This window comes from Acomys minous, assembly GCF_964271855.1.
Source record: "Acomys minous genome assembly, chromosome: 19".
Taxonomy (NCBI): domain Eukaryota; kingdom Metazoa; phylum Chordata; class Mammalia; order Rodentia; family Muridae; genus Acomys; species Acomys minous.
The window spans coordinates 52,604,786-52,625,482 of record NC_140499.1 but is presented as its reverse complement, the minus strand read 5'-3'; the positions used below and the strand labels follow the sequence as shown (position 1 = coordinate 52,625,482).

The following is a 20,697-nucleotide window of genomic DNA, read 5'->3' as shown; positions in this document are numbered from 1 at the left end:
AGTAAAGCACTCATATACATAAAAGAAAAAAAATAAAAAAGAATGTACTGATTTCATTGGGTGTGGTGGTGCACGCCTTTAACCTCAGCACTTGGTTGGCAGAGGAAGGTGGATTTCTTGAGTTCTATGCCAGACAAGAGTTCATAGTGAGACCAATATATATATTACTAGAGATATATTCATGGGCCTTTTATTTTGCCCTGGCCCGTGGGGTTTTCAAACAGGAACCTGGGAAGGGGTGCAGGAGTGAGGACAGGAGACATGAGAAACAGGAGGCAAGGCTGGATTCTGATCAAACCTTGTTTATAGAAAAATTTCACAGGGTTTTTATAGGCACGGGGGCATGGGTATTTGCATAAGCGAGGGTTGCTGTGGATACCTGAGCTCAGGGGGGTCTTAAAATGACCATTCCCCACATTATTTTACTAGAAAACAAAAAATGTATAATTCATGCTATTTCTCTTTATTCCTTTACATATACTAGGAAACTAAAAAGATATATCAAAAATGACTTAGCCCAGCTAGGTCTTCCAGTTAGCCTGTTAGGATCTACCATTGGTTATTCTGTGTTAGTATACTTTCAAAATACATATTTTGAAATATAGTTGATATATTTGAGTATGTATTAAGCAATGAATAAGACCTAAGTGGCCATGATTAAAGCTGTTAGTAGTATCAGACAAGTGAGACAATCTGAAAACCAGCTGTAAAGGTTAAACCAAACAATCTGGGACAGCTTCTCTCACCTTCAGGATCATGCTTAAAGCATGGTCATTGCTGCCTCTAGATTCTCAGACTATTTTAGAAATTGAGTTTGGTTTTCTTGACTCTATTAGGAAAGTAACATGGGGGCACTAAAGTTCTGCAGACATTCTTACTATAACAGTAATTCACAAACTTAAGGGAAGTCATACTGGCATTCTAAACAAGGTCACTCAAATATGTGTGTGAGTACATGTTTGTACACCCATGAGGTCAGAGGACAACTTGTGGGAGATGTTTTTCTCCTTCCACCACGTGGATTCTAAGGATTAAAACTGAAGTCATCAAGCATTGGTAGGAAGCCTTACCCACTGAACCATCTCAGCCACCTGGGTATGATCCTTCTGATTCCTTCTGCCCTCCTCCGGTCTTGCACTTTGCTTTAGAATTCTACTACTGGTGGGATCTGTGGCCTTTCCATGTCTCTTTTGCAACTGATGGCAAGTTTTTTGAGTCTCAATCCGCATCATCAAACTTTTACCACTCTACCATCCTCTCAACAAAGGCTGTCTATAGCTGAGTTTAGAAAGCCCTTAGAGAAGAAAAGCTGCAAATTAAGTAAGCATTGGTATGTGTTCCCATGCAGTCTTTACAGCATATATCTACTTTTTTTTTTTTTTTTTTTTTGGTCTTTTTGAGACAGGGTTTCTGTGTAGTCTTGGCTGTCCTGGACTTGATTTGTAGACCAGGCTGGTCTCAAACTCAAAGAGATCTGCCTGCCTCTGCCTCCCGAGTGCTGGGATTAAAGGCATGCGCCACCACCGCCCGGTGCATATGTCTACTCCTTAGACAATATATATCAATACCTTCATTACATTGGTTGTTTTATCAGAAATAAAAGTTGTTTTCTTAATAAAACTTGTTTAAGAGTAGCACCTAGCCATTGTAATGCATTAGAACCACTACATATATGGAATCTTTTCCTAAAACACACATAAAGTTACAATTTGTCACCCAAATTTAGAGATAGTTGTAAATATACCACAGACACACACATATAAAAGCATGATATTTTAAATATAGTTTTGGTAATTCTGTCCCATAGAGGTCAGGCAAAGGATAGGGAAAGGGGGAAAAAAACAGAAAATGGCCACACTCCTAATCCTGAACTGCCCTCTCTGTGTTCCCTTTCCTTGTTGCATTCCTTTTCATGTGTTTACTATTTTCCCTACAGCTTTAAGTTTGGAGTGCTTCATTTGAGCTGACAAATGTATTCTGAATCTTTTCAGTCTATACCAAAACTCACTTTTCCCGGTGGCTTACTAATTGGTTGTAGTCCTGGTTTTATGAATGTTCCCAAGATCAAAGGTACCCACACAGCAATGAAAAGTGGAAGCTTGGCAGCAGAATCAATTTTTAATCAACTAACTAGTGAAAATCTCCAATCAAATACAACAGGTGAGTAACTCCTACTATATGAAAGAAATAATAATACGGTCAGGAAATTTAAAACTGTCATTTTATTCACATCCAAAGTATATATACCAGTAATACCCTGTTTTAGATGTAATGCTACTACATCTGCATTGCATATACAGAATGACTCAGAAAGGTGTCACACAAGTTCCCAAGTATCCATAGACTAGAAACAGCAGCATTGAAAATGGCAAAGCCAGCTGCATATCCTTAGTAAACACTGTAAGCATAATCACAACTCTGCTGTGGCAGAAACAGTCACTACCATCACAGTAAACCATTAATGTAATAAGGCCATCTAGCTGGGCATGGTGGCACACGCCTTTAATCAAAGGAGAGACAGGCAGATTTCTGAGTTCCAGGCCAACCATAGCTATTCAATGAATAGCAAGTCTTATTCAGTCTTCCTGTTGATTTCATTTTTTACTATTATTATTGTTTGTGTGCATGAGTAATGTGTAGGGGTCAGACATGCATGAGCCACAGTGCACAAATGGAGGTCAGACAATGTTCAAAACTTTTTTTTCACTATCATTGTTTACTTGTGTGTGTAGGTATATGCACATGAGTGCCAGTTCTTGTAGGGGCCAAAGGAGTCAGATCCTCCTGGAGCTGGGAGTTATGACTCGCCTGATGAGTGCTGGGAACCAAACGTGGGTCTTTTGGATGAGTACTAAATGCTCCTAACTGTACTTGTTGTCTTTCTAGCTCAGTATCAGAAAACCTTGGAAGTCAGTTCTCTTACACATTTATGTGTGCCCAGGAATTGAATTCAGGCCATTACACTTGCTTGGCAAGTACTTTCACTGGCTGTACCACCTTACAGTTATCAAAAGAAACCTCCCAAGAAACATAATTATTACCAATGGAACCTCAACACCATAGTTGCATGTTTTTGGTTTCTTTCTTCTCCCTTCCACCCTTTCTTCATGCCAGTACTGGGGATTGAACCTAAGACTCTACCCCTAAGGAATATTCCCCAGCTGTTGACTTCATTGTAGCCACTGGTGTCCAGTTCCTCAACCTGGCACGCATGCTGTCATCTCGTGGTCTTTGTCTCTATTCAGATAGCCTCTCTAAATCACACTAATTGAGATGTATGTAGCCTCTTACCCTGAACTACTATCATATGCCATCATCTGACACACTATATTTGGCTTAATTTATCTACTGTCTCCTGCCACCTGGACAAAAACTCCACCAAAGACTGTTCATTTTCAGTTCTAAACACTTGGCATATAGTAGCAACTCAACAGATATTTCATAAACACGCCCTGTCTTCAGAAGCATAGATACCAATGTTCCTCTACTAAAAATTAGCAACTCAGGGGCTTGGGGTATGGCTCAATGGTTAAGGTATTGCCTAGCATGAACAAGACCCTAGGTTTGATTGGTGCCTAGCATTTAAAAAAAAAAAAAAAAAAGTAAGTGCAACTTGGTTATACCTTCAATTATCTAAGAATCAAAGTCTAGCACATGGCTTGGTAAGAAGAAAACTGCCAAGAAGATAGATACTTTAGAAAAGGCAGGATGGACAAGATGGAACGCAAGATAGGTAGAATGTTCTCTTTTCACCAAATACTGTCCCTCATGGAGCCATCGGCCATAATTGTAGCTGTACCACATATATAGTACCAGCTCACTACTTCTATCCCTTTTAGTTCTTTATGTATTCTACATACCAAGCCTCTATCAGGTGTATAGTTAGCAAAGATCTTTTCCCATTCTATAGGCTGCCACCTTGATGCATGTTGCAAGTTTATGACATCCCACGTATTATTTATTTGGTCTTCATGTCCTATTGCAGGGACACTGATGCCCAAAATCCCTTGAAATTTTTAACAGAAAACTATTAACTAAAGAGTATCATCACTTTGTAGTTTGTGCAGCCAGTTAAGAATCAATTGTTAAAGCCAGGCATAGTGTGCTTGTCTACCAGGCACAAAGCCCTAGTGCCACCCAAAGCCACACAGATCAGATGCCTACATGCGCGCGCACACACACACACACACACACACACACACACACACACACACACACACACACACACACACACACAACCTACTTTTCTTATTGAAGATGCCAGCTTTTATGTGATTCTGCATAGGTCCATATGACCATGTTTTTAAAAACTAAGATTCACCATCTGTTTCACTTAATATTTATTTTTTATAAAAGGACTCCATGTAACTGAGTATGAGGACAATCTGAAGAAGTCTTGGGTATGGAAAGAGCTACATGCTGTTAGGAATATCAGGCCATCCTGCCATGGGATCCTGGGAGTGTATGGAGGGATGATTTACACTGGAATATTTTACTGGATATTTAGAGGAATGGAGCCATGGACTCTAAAACATAAAGGTAATCCATACATACTTAATGCCACTGTTAACCTAAGTACCTGTGTGTGGGGAAAATGTATGTGTGGAGTATGCTTATTAGTAGAGACTATAACCTTGCTGTAGTGTTTTAGTAATGTTAGGGGCACCTCAGCCCACACGGCTGCATGCTAGCGAGCACTCTCACTAAGCTCCATCTCTACCCTCTTAGCATTTTAAACTTACTTGTCAGAGACATGGTAAATACAGTTCTGCTTGGTTTTCTATGTAGGAAGCATTTTGATACAGACCAAGCATAGGGAGGTAAAGGCAAGAAGACAGCTAAGTTCAAAGCAGTGTGGACTACATAACCAGACTGTATAGAGGGACTGAGGGTGAAGTTCAATGGTAAAAGACTATTAGCATGCATGGGTCCTGGTCTCCCAAATCACCACCAACACACACACAAAGATAAGTACTGGAATATTGTGTTACTTTATTAAACATCTTCCTCAAACTTGCTTAAGGCTCAGACTCTGATCGGCTCAAACCAGCCAAGGATTGTACACCGATTGAGTATCCAAAACCTGATGGACAAATCAGTTTTGACCTCTTATCGTCTGTGGCTTTGAGTGGTACCAATCATGAACACGATCAACCAGCACATTTAACCTTGAAGGATGACAGCATACCTGTTAACAGAAATCTGTCACTATATGATGGGCCTGAGCAGCGATTCTGCCCTGCAGGTCAGTAACGATTTCCTCATTAACAGTTTCCAGTTTAAGATGTTCCCTTTCCATTGTAAAGATCATTAAAAAAAAAAAAAGACAAAAGCAGAACAGTAAACCAAACTTTTATGTTCAGCATCCTTAATGAAGCTCATTTCCTGAATGTCCTGTGTAGCAATGAAAAAAATAGTAAAGATTTCAGTTAAGCCTAGTTTGGATAACTCCAAACAGCTTTCATGTCTACCCTCAGACAAAAGGACTATAGAAAACAAATACTTGTTCTTGGGTCTTTTAAAAGGCTGTTTCCAAAATGGTTTGTATGCACATGTATACACATTATGGCCATACTGAATTCAATGACTGACAGACTAAACTTAAAATTCATTGAAGCACTGCACCCCTTAAGTGCTAAGAGCGTTCACATTAAAATGAGAAGATATAAATAATGTGGTGAAAGAGTACTCAGATACTTGAAAATTACTGCATACGCAAGTGAGATTCGAAGGTAAATAAAACTATTCACAGTAAGAACCTGTCTTGACTTTTCTTAAAGTTACAGTGTACTGTAAACTTTCAGAAGGAAGGACTGGAGCTAATTTGCTAAATTCTTGTTAGACTAACCCAGACACTACTGTTCAACTTCTACTGCATGTTTAGTTTATACTAATAGCAGCAACATACGCCAAGATCAGATCTCTCTTGGGGTAAACATGAAAGCCTCAAAGGTTTTCATAGTTCTAAGATTTAATTTCCACTCAGAATTGTTTGCCTTTTTGTTGCATATATTTGTATTTTGCATTATTTGCATATATATTTTTTTTTATTTTACAGGAGTTTATGAATTTGTTCCTTTGGAACAAGGTGATGGATTTCGATTACAGATAAATGCGCAGAACTGTGTGCATTGTAAAACATGTGATATCAAAGATCCAAGTCAGAATATTAACTGGGTGGTGCCAGAAGGTGGAGGAGGACCTGCTTACAATGGCATGTAAGACACAAGTGCCTTCATTTACTGGCACACTTGATAGCCAGTTTCTATAAAACTGTAAACGTATGCCAAACTGACTTCTTAAATGTTTAGATAACTTCTGAACAAGTGTCCTTCAAACATTATTGAAGTAAAAAACTTTATATCTAAAGTTGTCCCATAAAATCATGAAATATTTCTCATAAATAAAACTTTATAAATAAATGATAGAGCATCATCTACTTACCTCTCAAGTCCTTCCAAGACCAACAGAAACTTGTAGTATTGGGCTTCTAAATATACACTTGTCTTGCAAAACTTAAATTCTTCAAATATAGAAACAAATGTGCATTCTAGACCAGGAAAGGACATCCAGAACTCAACACTTAACAGTTTTATTGAAATATAGCTATGCCCACAGGTTATACATGTTATTGTAACAGCGGCTCTCAATCTTCCAAATGCTGTGACCCTTTAGTGCAGTTCCTCATGTTGCGGTGACTTCCAACTATAAAATTATTTTTTGTTGCTATTTTATAACTGTAGTTTTGCTGTTATGAACTATAACGTAAATAATCTGTTTCCAATAGACCCACAAGGTGAGAACTACTGGGCTAGATGGTCCACAAATCCTAAAACTTAGTGAGACTTAAATTTAGAACTTAAACATTGGCCAGATACCATTCGCAGTGAAAATGTAGACGGAATTTTTTTTAATGACAGTCACTGTATTTTGTAACACTTTATTAAAGAAGACATCTGTGTCAGCACTTCTGTGTAAACAATGATGACAAAAACTCAAGGGAAACACCAAAGGATCAGACAGTAACTTACATTATCCTTTCTATAATCAACGTATAATATTTAGGTGAAGTTGAATCCTTTTTAAGCAAACATTTTTGCATACACTGCCTTCTCTTTGTCTTTCTGTGCCTTTATCATTTGCTTGACTTTAAGCATTTCTGCCTGGATAGCTGAGGGGAAAAGAGCAAACAATTAATTTTCAAAGCATCTTTAAAAAACTAGGGAGAAAAAAATAAGTAAAAAAAAAATTGACAAAATGTAGTGGTGATACTTAACCTCTCCCCTGGCACAGGTGTACTTCTTATCAATAGTTAGACCTAGTGTCACTCTTCATCTGCTTTACCTCAGGGAAAGTTTCTTTCTATCATAGCTACTCTCCAACAGACCCAATATATAGAATATTTGGTCTCAGCCACATTGGGCTTAGAGAACCAATGCCCCAAACTTTAAAATTACAATGGATACTTTCTTATGTTGACCTTTTGACTAGCAATGGTGTAACAGAACCTGCATCTCAACACAAAGTGTCGCAGAAGCTGTATTATAAAGGCATATTAAAAAGCTAGAACATTCTTGAGCAGAATTAGAGTGTAAGCTCTGCATAGGGCAGGGACCTTGAATGCTTGTCTATTTACTATATAATCAGTGCCTCGCCCAGTTAAGAGGCACTCTGCAATATCTGAACAAATAAATATCTGTCAAGGTTAAGTGTACATTGGCTCATGGGGATTCATTTTTGAAGAACAAAATGAAGCTTCATTACAAAATCTGCCAATTTACCTTTATCCCCCGGGGTTATCTCCTGCGCCTTCTTAAGATCAGCCTTTAATGGAGGAGAGAATTTAAGAAACATTAGACATTAATACTTTTAAGGTAACTATTATAAAACAATGAGAACAAAATTTACCAATGCTTGATCATATTCTTTTAATCCTTGCCATCCTTGCGCTTTGCGGTATAGTGCTTTGGTATTTGATGGGTCCATTTCAAGAGCCTATGAAAAAGTTATAAAATCAGTATATTTAAAAGTACCTGTTATCACCTGGCTCCAACTCACTAGAGCTAGAGCACCAGTCCACCCAGCACAGAAGAGGGTGCTGAGTGGATGTGGAAAGAAGGACAGGTTTCTTTATCAGTCTCCAGAGTTCTGTGCTCAGCACTGCAACCTAGGCTCAATCTGGAAGCAACATAAAGGTGGAAGGAGAGAACCGACCCCACAGATGCCGTCTTCTGACCCTTGCACATGCAACATGGCATGGACACAAAACTAAGTATAAAATGAAAATATACCAAACCCAGCATCATGGTAACATGCCTGATCCCAGCACTTGAAAGGCCAGGCAGGATGGCGTAGTTTGAGGTCAGCCAAAAGTAAATAATGAGACCCTGGTTGAATAAAGCCAAGACTGGGCTTCGTATATATCTCAGCTGCAAAGCAAGCAGAAAACCCTGCACACAGGCAAAAGAGAAAGCACACCTACACATGTGCCTTAGTTTAGTCTTCCTTTTAAGACAGGGTCTCTCATGTAGGCTGTGACTTTCTAAGCTTCCTACCTCTACCTTCACAGTGCTGGGAATATAGGTGTGAGTCACCAGACTCAACTCTATTCTCAATCGTTCCTGTTTTGTGTTCATGTATGTCTAGCTCATAAATACAAATGAGTAAGTAAACATGCTTTGAGAAATAAAAGCAAAGACTCGGTACACATATTAGGTAACAGTATCAAAAGCAAAACTAATGGAGTGTAAGAAAGAACTGACAATGCAAACTATTTAGAGACAAAATGACAGAAGTCACATTTAGTCAAACCTCATTATGTCCTAGGCAACTAAAATCCACTAAGGACTATTGCCTTTTTCAACTTGATAAGCCTAAATCCCACTCCTTCTAAAGGTTCAACATCACACAGACTTACCTCCAAACAACTGTCAATTGCCCCCTGCCAATCTGACATCTTCAATTTACAAGCACCAATGTTCAGCACACAACTTAAAGCTATAGGCTGCAGTCTGGATGTATCTGCTTTCTCAATAACAGCCTTTGAACTATCCACATACCTAAAAAACATATTAACATAAGTAACAACACTGTTTCAACATTGTGCCTGGTATTAAAGGTTATCTAATAAATGATGATCACAATTTTTTGTTGTTGCTTTTTCTTCAGATGGAAGAAATTAAACCCAGAGCCCGCTAGGTATACCTTCCTGCTATTGTACTATACTCCTGGCCCTATTTCTCTAGAGGGTATTTTTTACATCACCTATCCCCCAAAATTAACAAGTAACATTAGCTCCTATATCTAATTATGTACAACTCAGGTTTGAATTATATACTTTCTAATATGTTTAGAACCAGTATTCCTATATTAGGATGATTGATTTCAATGGGAAGAGCCAAAGAACTATGTAATGTTGGTTTTTCAAAATACTATTTTGTGTGTTTGAGTATGGGTGCCAAGTATACCATGGTGTGTGTGTAGAGGTCAAAGGACAACTTTGGGAGTCAGTTATTTCCTTTTACTGTGGATTTCAGGAAAGTCCACAGGTTTGTTTACTGAGTGTTTTTACTCCCCAAGCTATTTTGCCAGCCATGTAGTATTAACTGTTTCCTGAAAAGATCCTAGAAATTGAGTCAACAATCTGGTCCCTAGAACTTAGTTTCTGAAGCTTCCTTTCTCCAAAAGGTAATCAACTCAGAGAAACTGCTTGTTCCAAATACAAAAGCAAAGTTGTTGTAAGAGCAAGTGCTAAGGTACTGATACAGCATGTCAAAATGAAGCTGCGGCTGTAGCTTGGAGTGCTCATCGAATATGCCAGGGCCCTGGGAAGCCCAGTACCTCAAAAAGAGGGGAGGAACTTGTCAAAAGTCTACAAACAATGTTTCAGTAGGTAAAAGCACTTGCTGCCAAAACTGATGATCTGAGTTTGGCCAATGGCAATCCACATGGTGGAAGAGAACAGTCTCCCACGCGTTGTCCTGTGGCCTCTTGGTGTACCTACACATACATAAATTTACATGATAAAAAAAAATAAGCTGAGTTTTAAACACCCACAGATTAACTATGATTTAGTGAGGGGCTGGCTCTTACAGAGAATTGCCATTTTCAAACTGAATGTTAAAATTCAAGAACCACAGCTCTACAATAGTCTATGTAGTAATTTCACAAAGGTGCTTCAGTGAGAAGGTCACCACTGTGAGAAGACTGCACCTTCACGTAATCTCACAGCTTCACCTATTTTCTATCCACAAAGGGGAAATGTACTATTACAAAGGGCGCATCAGAATACCACGCTTATCTGACATGCTTAGCCACGTGCCCAAATACAAAACAGAATAAACAGACATGTATTATCGGAGTGTTTTATCTTTTTTTTTTCTTTTTAAAGATTTATTTACTATGCATACCATGCTTTGCCTGCATGTGTGCCTACCTGCCAGAAGAGGGCACCAGATCTCATTCTAGATGGTTATGAGCCACCATGTGATTGCTGGGAATTGAACTCAGGATCTTTGGAAGAGCAACCAGTGCTCTTAACCTCTGAGCCATCTCTCCAGCTCAGGCTCTTTTATCTTTGGAAATACACAACATCACCTACATCTCTTTCCAAAATATTTAAGCTCTTTATTCTAAAGAAACAATTATGTATAAGACAAACTAACTGACTAGGACACCACCAAGGTACACATGAAGGATGAGGAAGACAGCTCGGTTGGTAAAGTGCTTGATACTGCAAGCACTGCAAGCAAGAGGACCTGAGTTGGACGATGACGCCACCACTCCAAACTCATATACAAATGCTGGACAGAGTGGTGCAGCACTAAGGGCTGAAAACTGGAGGATCCTTGAGGCTTACTGCCCAACCAGCCTAGCCTAATTGGCAAGCTCCAAGCCAGTGAGAGACGTCTCAAAGGAGGTAGACAACGTCCCTGAGGATGACACCCAAAGGTAAACTCTGGCCTCCACAGATGTATACACACACACACACACACACACACACACACACACAAAAAAAACTTTTTTATTTGCATAGCCAAAGTATGCCTAAATAAGTAAAGATAAGACAGACAACTAGAATTGGATCCCAGGACTAACTCCCCCTGGGTTGTCCTCTGATCTCTCCTCATATGCTGTGGCACTTACGCATATGCTGTGGTTCTTACACAAATTGTAAATCTTCTAAATGAGTCAATAAAACAAACCAACAGAAAAGGCAGACAACAGAGGGGCCAGGCATGATGGCACATGGTTAATGTCCCAGTTGGCCTGGGATTTTGGGTCATGAGGCACTACACACAAAATAAGGCAGATCTGTTGGTCTGAAACCAGGCTTGTCTGCATAGCAAGTTCTAGGCCAGCCAGAGCTACACAGTAAAACCCTATGGGGGTGAGAGGAGTAGGGATCAGAAAAGAAAAAGAAAAGAGCATTACAGCATCTTAAGTTTACACTCTGAACTAGGAAAGGAAAAGGGGTGGGAAAAAATTAAAACAGGCTGCATATTTGATATTGCCAATGTTACCTATTGAGAGGGTGCTATCTTACTGAGATAAGTGATTTAGCTTGACTTTGCTCTTTCTCCAGTACATTAAATGCTGATAAACCTAGGAGTAAATAGGTATCTACAAATACCTTTTGGGAAAAAAAAAGTTAAAAACCAGTAAAGGGTTAAAAGATAGTCAAGTTCCATTTCAACTTTTCTGGATTTTGAAATTTTTCAAAGTCAGGACAACAACAACAAAACAACAAAAATTAACTCTCTTGTTGTTGTTCTGAGGCAGGGCTGGTTTGTTGGTGTAGCCCTGGGGCTGTCTGAAGCTAGCTCTACAGACCTGGCTAGCCTCCTCCAACTCAAAAGATCTACCTGCCATTGCCTCTGCCTCCCCAGTGCTGGGATTAAAGGTCTCTGCCACCACAGTTGGTAAGAAATGTTAATTTTTCAATACAGCTATTTATTATACAAACAGCTTGCTAAATATGAGTGATTCTGAGTTTAGTTCATAATTCTGTTTACACACTCTAAAATGTAACTTATTTAAAATGCTTTATTACCTTAAAACTTTTGCATATTTTTTAATAGCCATCTCCCAGTTCTGAGACTTGAAAAAAGTATTTCCAATGTTTTTTAAGTCTTCAGCTATTAATAACATTTTATCTACCTGTATAAAAGGATACAAATATATTGGGTGTTAGTAAATAATGTGATTTAACACTAAGGTTCTATCATTATGACAGGCTAACCGTGCTTTTAGTACTAAATATTTTAGTTCACTTCCATAATTCAAGTTTATTCATCTGAAAGTACTCACATCTTTTAAATCTATATCTGCATCCTCGGGGAAATCAGGATGACTATCACCAGAGCCATCTTTGGGGAATATTCCCCAATCATCCCCATCTTTCAATTCTCCGCATTCTGCAATAACACACAGCTGTAAAAAATATTAAACTGAAGTGAACATTTGAGATCTTACTGTCTACGTTTAAAGGCTGAATAGCTCAAAGTTACAGACATTACTGTCACAGACTTTATCAGGGATCTATCTACCTGCTCTAATTACAGCAATTTCCCTTTATGTACATACCAACATAACAATATCATTATTCACAGTAGTTTACTGTACATACCAATATGACAATATCATTATTCACAGTAGTTTACTGTTAGGGAGTGCTATGAACAGGATGAGTTGAGAACTGTCTTACCCTGTACAAAACTGTTTCAGGGGATACAGTCTTTCTGTTATGTATCATTAGTCAGCATACTCCTATGAGTAACTTGGTTTTTCTTTTCTTTTTTTTTTTTTTTTTTTTTTTTTTTTCTTTCTTTCTTTCTTTCTTTCTTTCTTTCTTTCTTTCTTTCTTTCTTTCTTTCTTTCTTTCTTTCTTTCTTTCTTTCTTTCTTTCTTTCTTTCTTTCTTTCTTTCTTTCTTTCTTTCTTTCTTTCTTTCTTTCTTTCTTTCTTTCTTTCTTTCTTTCTTTCTTTCTTTCTTTCTTTCTTTCTTTCTTTCTTTCTGAGTAACTGGGTTTCTAATCCTTGGACACTGTTCCTTAATGGGTCTCTCATAGTCACTTTGCTTTATGGGCATTTAGAATATAACCTGAAACAATTAAGCAATTTATACAGGGTGTAAAAACAGATCAAGAAAAGTAACAAGATCCATGCCAAACTCCCATTTAAATTAGCAGTGTACTCTATCTTCTTCCTAGTGCGTACTAAAGTCTGAGGGTACAGAAAGACTTAGGCAATCCAATTAAGACCACTTTGTTAGATCACACTGAAGCTCAAGTAAGTACTAAAATCTCTTTGTTGGGCAAAGTGGTTAATCCTAAGGAATTACTCCTTAGTATGACAGAAGGACTACTAGACAATTCAAGGACTTCTTAGCCATTGTTTTAGAAAAAAGTTTCAAAGCCAGGTGGCCAATCCAGACTCCTATAGCAAGAATATCCTAATGGCTTTCCTACTTTTCCAGGAAACAATCCTCTGACCCTGTAACTTCTATTTCCTTGACAAGGTAACTATGCTGGTATGTTTATTTCACTGTAACTTTTTACTTACTTTGGCAGGTTTTTCACCATTCACTTCTACATTTTCAAGCATCCTTGCCACACCTAGTCCTTTAATTACTTGACCAAATACCACATGTTTCCCATCCAAATGAGGAGTTGGAACTGTTGTGATAAAGAACTGAGAACCATTTGTATTGGGGCCTGCATTTGCCATGCTCAGCAAACCCTCTCGATCATGCTGCAGAGACAAAAATCATTAAAAGAAAAACAAAGTTAGAGGCCTACTATGAACTTCCTTTTATTGACTCTTTACCTAGAATCAATGGGATGTACTACCAAACTTTACTCTTTTATATCAACTTCATTTATACTTAAGTACCTTTTGCTCTGATTTTACTTTAAGAACAAACTTTTTAAGTGTCAATTTAACAAGAGACAGGTTATTTCTAAACTGGCTATCTGTAAGAGATGCTTACATTTCAATCTTAAAGATGAAGGTGCCACACAAAGGACATCTAATCACTTACTTTGTTCTTTTTGTGATGGTTACAATTTTTCTTTGAACCCCTGTACAGTCTTTCCACAATCAGAAATAGGCCCAGATTTTAAGTCTTTCTTTTTACCAAACTAAAAATGGTAATGTAGTATTGAATTTAGACAAATTATTCAGATAAGTACGTCCCTAATTTGAAAAGTAGCTCCACTTTTATGGCTTTCATTCAGGTAAACTAATGACTCAGAGATTGTGAAAGAACATCTTGCGATCAGTCTGTTCAAGTGCAAGGCAGTTTCTTTGCTTTTCTACTTTGCACAGTTCAGGCTTCCTGTGTGCATACCGCGTAACTCTCAGGTTACTTTTCCCACCTAAGTCATTTATCCTATCTACATCCCATTCAGCTTTCAAGGTCACTGACTTTGCACAAAAGCTACAGCCAAGTCTTCTTTTCCTTTTGTCTCCTTCCTTTTAATCAATGCAGTGGTCAGAAAAATTCTCAGTTCTGCCTCTGATAGCTTTATTTGGTGCTTTCCTTTAACTATTCACTACACGGTAAGCTTCCTTGCCGTGGCCTTCCACTGCCTTTCTGCAATTGCTGTCATCGTTTTCATTGAAATCTGTATTTTAGACTCAGTCTAGCAAAATTTTAGCCACCTGAAGTTTGCGTAGCTTAAGTGTTCAAGCCTCCTCATTGTCTCTCCTACTAACTTGAACTATCTAAGTCTTTCTATCCGTGGTACAGTCCCACATGTTTTTAATCCCAGCACTCGGAAGGCAGAGATTGGTGGTCTCTGTAAACTCTAGGCCAGCTTGGTCTATATGGATAGTTCCACCTGAAGGTTGTTCAGTCCTCATCTGAAAACCAATGTCAGACATGTTACAAAATCTGACACTTTGGAGCAACAACTTTCAGGTTTCAGATAAAGGATGCTCAATCTATAAAATCTCTGCAAATATATCAAAATCCAAGTAAGTCTGAAATATTTCTCGCCCAGAGCATTTCATATAAGGGACACTCAACTTGTATCAAAGCCATACAAATATTTTCAATCAACTTTGCATTTATATGTGTTAAATTATATTATTATCCTCCATGGCCCCTTGTATTTTAATCTTGACTCTGAGGTAATATTTTAAATATCCTCTAATTTTTTTTTTTTATAAGCTTTCTGGTGTAGCAGTGACAGAGCTGAGCAATAAAAATTCTCTTTCCAAGTCACTGTAATTACCTTGCCTATATTCCTCATTTCCAAAGACATCACTTTACTTTTGTACTTACATGTCTGTTCTTATAACGGGAATGGTGCAATACACCCCGAACATTAACCATATCCGCTAGGTGGGAAATCCCCTGACATCCTGGATATTAGCGATGGTTTTGTTGTTCTTCAAATTCAAGGATAAAGATGCACAAGTTACCATCCTTACAATAATGACAACATTTTTCCTGGGATCAACTTTGCCATATGGGAGCTTAAAAACTCACTGGCCTAACTGAAGCATATATAAACTGACTATAGTGAAATAAGAACAGGATTCTTGCCAAACTATCATACTGGCCAGGTATGATAATGTTTTATTGTCATTCAGCACTCAGGAGGAAAATGCAGGAGGATAGTAAATTCCAGACTACCCTGGATTACACAGCAAAACCCTGTCTCAAAAAACAAATCTGTTGCTGGATAAATCTTTTCCATATTAAAAATTCATACTGAACACGGATGTGCTCATGTAGGAGAACTTGCCTAGCATGCACACAACCTTGAGCTCATGTCCTGCACCACACACCCTTAGGAAAGCTTGATTATAAATAGTTACTTTTATAACAAATGTATAATCCATACCAGGCCTATGGACACAGGTATATAATCTCAGCTCCTAAGGAGGATAAGTAAAAAGGATTGGGAGTTCTCAGCTACAGTGAATTTAAGGCTAACCTGAGCAACCAGGAAAGACCCAGTCTCAAAAAAGACAATGGGAGTAAGAATCTCTGAGTGATGGAGGGCTTGTCTGGCATAAAAAGCCAGGAAGAGGGGAGGGAGGACAGCAATCTGGCCACATTCAAAGATATGTTTTTGGTGTCTTAATCCAAGTATATTTCAAATACATAATCTTTACATTAACAAAACCAGTATTTTTTTCTTTACCTTATAATGAAAATTTTCATCTTCAAACTTTTCACCGTAAATACTTTCTCCACCTGTTCCATTCTGATTTGAGAAGTCTCCGCCCTGGATCATAAATTTCTTAATAACTGCCAAGAAAAGGAATATGATATTAGTAACTAAAAGAGGTGATCTCTGCAGGACCAACTAATGAGTGAGTAATAAAGACAACTTCCTAAGCACAACTTCCACAGTGCACCTGCCTCTTCCCTGCCCTCAATCCCATCGAATCTACTCAGAAGACTTCTCGCAACCCAACTCCAACATAATTTTTACTAATGACTCCCCACCAACTCTCAAAAAATTATTCTTTAAACAAATTCAAAGGTACCTCCCTGTGTCACCAAAACACAGAAAGTAGACCTAGGTTCCATCAACTATGCTAACTCTACTTCTGTTTTATCACATGTAATACTCTTGCCGCTTCCAACAATGAATGTCTTAAATATCGTTTTATTCCCTAAAAATATGTACTCCCTTACTCAGTAATGCCTACTAAATAAACATTAAATGTCCCTAATAGTGTTGAGCACAAAGAGGACTGAAGCTGGAGGCTCACATATGCTAGGAATGCATGCCAGAGATTTTTGTATATTTATTGACAATAGTTTGAAATCACCTTTCAAAGGCTTCCAAAACCACCCACCCCATGTTCAGAGAACCATAGGGTCATGGGACTCAGCATTTGGCTGCACTGCAGTAATAAAGAGAAAAAGAAACGTAAAGTTGGGAGGTGTCCACATACAGCCTCCTTGATCTCGCTCCCCCTCCTAAGAGTTACAGAATTTACATTTCTCCTAGCAACAAAAATGCAGAAAAGCCTGTGATAATTCTGTCCAAAGAGTCCAAGCAGAATCCCACACTCCAAAAACATTTTAATATTTATTTATATAAGTCATAAAAGTATTCTCTGCCTAAACTTGTTCCAAAATTCAAGACTAAATAAAGAGTAGATGTTTTGTATCAATTACATTTATAAAAACAGTGTAGGCCTAATCATCAGCCTCATGATTTCATTCCCAAGTGCCAAGTTCCCAACTCTAGCCATCTGCTTTTTAAGAATAGCTAAACCATTCTTCCTGTAAGGGGCCAGAGGTGACCTGTGAAGGTGGTTTGCTACTCTCTTGACCCAGAAAACCCTACAAAATCATGCAACTCAAGAGATTCAAAATTTCGTGTTCACTTTAAGAGCACCCAGAAAACTGCCAAGGCCATAAGGGTGTGCATATACGAAAAGCCACCAAGTATCTGAAAGATGTCACCTTAAAGAAGCATTGTGTGCCATTCCAGAGGTGTGACAGTAGGGAGGGGAGGGGCACCCAGGCCAAACAGTGGGGCTGGACTCAGGGTTGGTGGCCCATAAAGTGTGCCGAGCTTTTGCTGTACATGTTTAAAAATGCAGAGAAGAATACTGAATGAACTTAAGGGTTTAGATGTAGATTCCCTGGTCATTGAACACATCCAGGTGAACAAGGCACCTAAGATGCACTGACGAACTTACAGAGCCCACAGCCAGATTAACCAGTGCATGAGCTCCCGCTGCCACAGCGACATGATCCTCACCAAAAAGGAGCAGATTGTTCCAAAGACAGAAAAGGAGGTGGCACGGAAGAAAAAAGATATCCCAGAAGAAAAACTGATGGCATGAGAACTCAGCATAAAACAAATGCAGATAAAAGTAAAATAAATAAATAAAAAATAGCTAACTTTTATAAGGAATGCAAAATCTACTATATTAACTATTTTATTTCTTTTTAGCATTATTTATGTATATGAGTAAGTCTACAGAAATGTGTCATGTATGTGCAGTGCCTGCAGACACCAGTTGTTGGATTCTCTGGACCTATAGTCACAAGAGGTTATAAGTCCATAAACATGGATGCTCGGAACCCAACTTGGGTCCTCTCAGAGCAGTTAAGTACTTAACTCTCCCCACGTTAACTGGTTCCTAGATACATTTTGTTAGCATAGTTTTTGGGTTTTGGTTTGTCCCTCCCTTACCCCTCCCGCCACCCAGGGTTTTGTCTGTGAACCGTGGCAGCCCTACAACTCACTCTGTAAACCAGGCTGCCTTGGACTCAGACATCTGTCTGCCTCAGTCTCCTCAGTTAGTGTACTTTTAGATCTTATTAAATACAAAAGTAAACCAAGTTTAAAACATTTAAAAATCAATGTTCATTTTTCTTTTTTTTTTCTTCCCCCCTTCGAAACAGCATTTTCTGTTTAACAGTCCTGGCTCTCCTAGAACTTGCTTTGTAGACCAGGCTGGCCTCAAACTCAGAGAGCCACCTGCTTCTGCCTCCCAAATGCTGGGATTAAAGATATGTGCCACCACCACCTGGCTCATTTTTCTTAATAATATTTTTAAGAAAATTGTGCAAATCAAGGTAGAGTAATACCCTAGACTCAGTCCCCTGCAATACAGGAAAATTACTGATACTGTTAATTTATTTATTCGTAAATATTTACTGAGTGCTTACTTAAGACTTTTACTAGATGCAAAAATTAATCAAGGCAGGCATGTGGCTCCTGAACTTAAGACTACTGAACCTAAAGACTGCTGTTCAAATAATCTGTGTGAAATGATAGTTTAATCACATATTACTAGGGGTCCAAGATGTCAAATGTCAAATATTTCTCAAAACAATTCTGCCCAGGCTGTCAAGTGACCTAAGTTCAGCTTATTTATCTAGCATGGTTTTTCTTTCCCAGTGAACTGGTTTGGAGAGGAGAGGCAGAAGACTGGTGGGGGCAGGGTGGCCCATTTCTTGGCAGATAAACTTCAGTTGCTCCCAGTCAATCCCACTGCTCATGGAGGAGCCTTTATGACACTGAGCTATCGCTGTGTCCAAGTAGCCTTCAAGAAATTCAGTTGTGAAGCCTTTCACCCAACTCCGAGTTCTTCAGTTCCTAGGAGTAGGACTGGTATCTGTATCAAGATATTCGAACAGAGTTAAAGTCTATATACATACTTCTGTGGAAAGGGCATCCTTTAAAATGGAGAGGTTTCCCAGTTGTGGATCCAGTGCCTTTTTCTCCTGTACACAGTGCACGAAAATTTTCCGCAGTTTTGGGAACAATATCTGCAAACAATTCTAAAACAATTCGGCCAACTGAAGGAAAAGAGAAAGAAATCCTTTCAGTGTGCAAAGTAACTAAGTGGCTAAACAAAAAGGAGATAACTCATATACCTAACCAGTGACTAACACATCACTCGCTGAGTCTCTTGGTTCTCTTAACAGCATGTGTTATAACTAAGGTCACAACGTTGTATAAACACATCCTTTGAGCTTACCTCTTTAAATGAAATTATGCATCCTTTGACTGGCATCTCCCCAGCCCCTGGTACCTAAAGGTCATGTTGGACTGTTTTCTATACATTAGCTATTTTCTGTGCTGTATGGAAACTGCCTACTGCAGCCTCTGAAACTATTCCCTTTTCAACAACACAAAAGACAGTAACAATAACACCTAGGTACCAAAACAAAGTGAGAGAGAGAGAGAGTGTGTGTGTGTGTCTGTGTGTGTGTGTTCCCATCCCAGAAGATCTGGCTAGCAACTCTGTGACATGTTTTAGAACAAGCCCAATTTAGTTACAAAACATGTTCCCCACCCAGTTCACAAGGCTTGGGAGAGTGGTTCTCAACCTTAATGCTGAGACCCTTTAATACAGTTCCTCATCATAATTGTAATTTTGCTACTGTTATTTATCGTAAATATCTATGTAAATATCTAATTCGCAGGATAAGCTACCCTGTAAAAGGGTCGTTCAACACCCACCAGTTGAGAGCCACTGGCTTAGGGCTTCTTAGCTCTGATTCCTAGGCAACATACAGCCATGATGCCAAAACAACACAAATGATCGCCTCCCTAAACTGCTACTACAATCAGTAATGAGGAAAAAGCACTAAGCAAGTAAGTCTCTTTAATTTGCAAATGACATGGTACTCCCGATGTATTTCGTGTGCAAGAAGCACAAGGAGTAACTAGAGCCCAGCGAGCACCGCGAACATCACACTCATCAAATCGTTTTATTTTATAGTAACTGGCGGTACAAAGGTTGCAGGAAGCGCGACCAAATAAAAAGATTGTGGAATTGTGAAGTAGAAATTTCCAGATACTTCCGGAGGAACCACGGCCATCGCCTACCAGGGAGTGGGTTCAGTCTGTACTCGTGGACGGTATGGGATCCAGACTGCTATCTCCCTCCCGATCCCAGGCTCCGCCGAGCCGCCGAACGGCCGGCAGGCCAGGCCGAACCGCAGCATGGTGGCCCCAAGCGCGGGAGTGGCTGAGCCGTTCGCGCCGCTCACCTCGCTCCCCGCCGATGTCCACGTCAAAGAAGACTCGTGGGTTCTTGGGGTTGGAGGGCTTGGCTGCGGGAGATGGATGCGACATCTTCTCTTGCAGACGCTGGAGAGCGGGACGCGTGGGGGGGGGGGACCTCGTGCGCAAGAGGGTCTCAAACGCTACCGTGCCTCTACGCAATAAGCTGGCGACACGCGAAAAGAGCCACTTCCTGC

At 39.2% G+C, this 20,697-nt stretch overlaps 2 protein-coding genes and 1 pseudogene across 7 annotated transcripts in view; 2 read left to right on the top strand and 1 right to left on the bottom strand.

Moving 5' to 3' along the window:
* Positions 1-7,714, top strand: part of ETFDH (electron transfer flavoprotein dehydrogenase) — a 24,732-nt gene extending 17,018 nt beyond the window's left edge. For all 4 annotated transcript variants that reach the window (XM_084769689.1, XM_084769688.1, XM_084769690.1 and 1 more), the window contains 4 exons: positions 1,992-2,160; positions 4,357-4,539; positions 5,024-5,245; positions 6,059-7,714. In XM_084769689.1, the coding sequence (XP_084625815.1) occupies positions 1,992-2,160; positions 4,357-4,539; positions 5,024-5,245; positions 6,059-6,222 (738 nt within the window). In that variant the 3' untranslated portion in view covers positions 6,223-7,714. The remainder of the gene's footprint in view (positions 1-1,991; positions 2,161-4,356; positions 4,540-5,023; positions 5,246-6,058) is intronic.
* PPID (peptidylprolyl isomerase D) lies at positions 6,925-20,697 on the bottom strand. Of its 2 annotated transcripts, XM_084769692.1 has the most exons (10): positions 20,488-20,697; positions 19,147-19,287; positions 16,157-16,263; positions 13,563-13,751; positions 12,310-12,432; positions 12,053-12,159; positions 8,918-9,059; positions 7,909-7,995; positions 7,782-7,824; positions 6,925-7,171 (listed from the first exon to the last, which is right to left on the bottom strand). In XM_084769692.1, the coding sequence occupies exons 1-10, from the start codon at positions 20,570-20,572 to the stop codon at positions 7,083-7,085; spliced, it is 1,113 nt and encodes a 370-aa protein (XP_084625818.1). In that variant the 5' UTR covers positions 20,573-20,697; the 3' UTR covers positions 6,925-7,082. The 2 variants fall into 2 exon arrangements, with proteins under 2 accessions (XP_084625818.1, XP_084625819.1); XM_084769693.1 differs by lacking the exons at positions 16,157-16,263; positions 19,147-19,287; positions 20,488-20,697 and adding an exon at positions 15,289-15,825.
* On the top strand, positions 17,274-19,140 carry LOC311590572 (large ribosomal subunit protein uL22-like; annotated as a pseudogene). The gene has a single exon. The product of its transcript is annotated as a large ribosomal subunit protein uL22-like (transcript).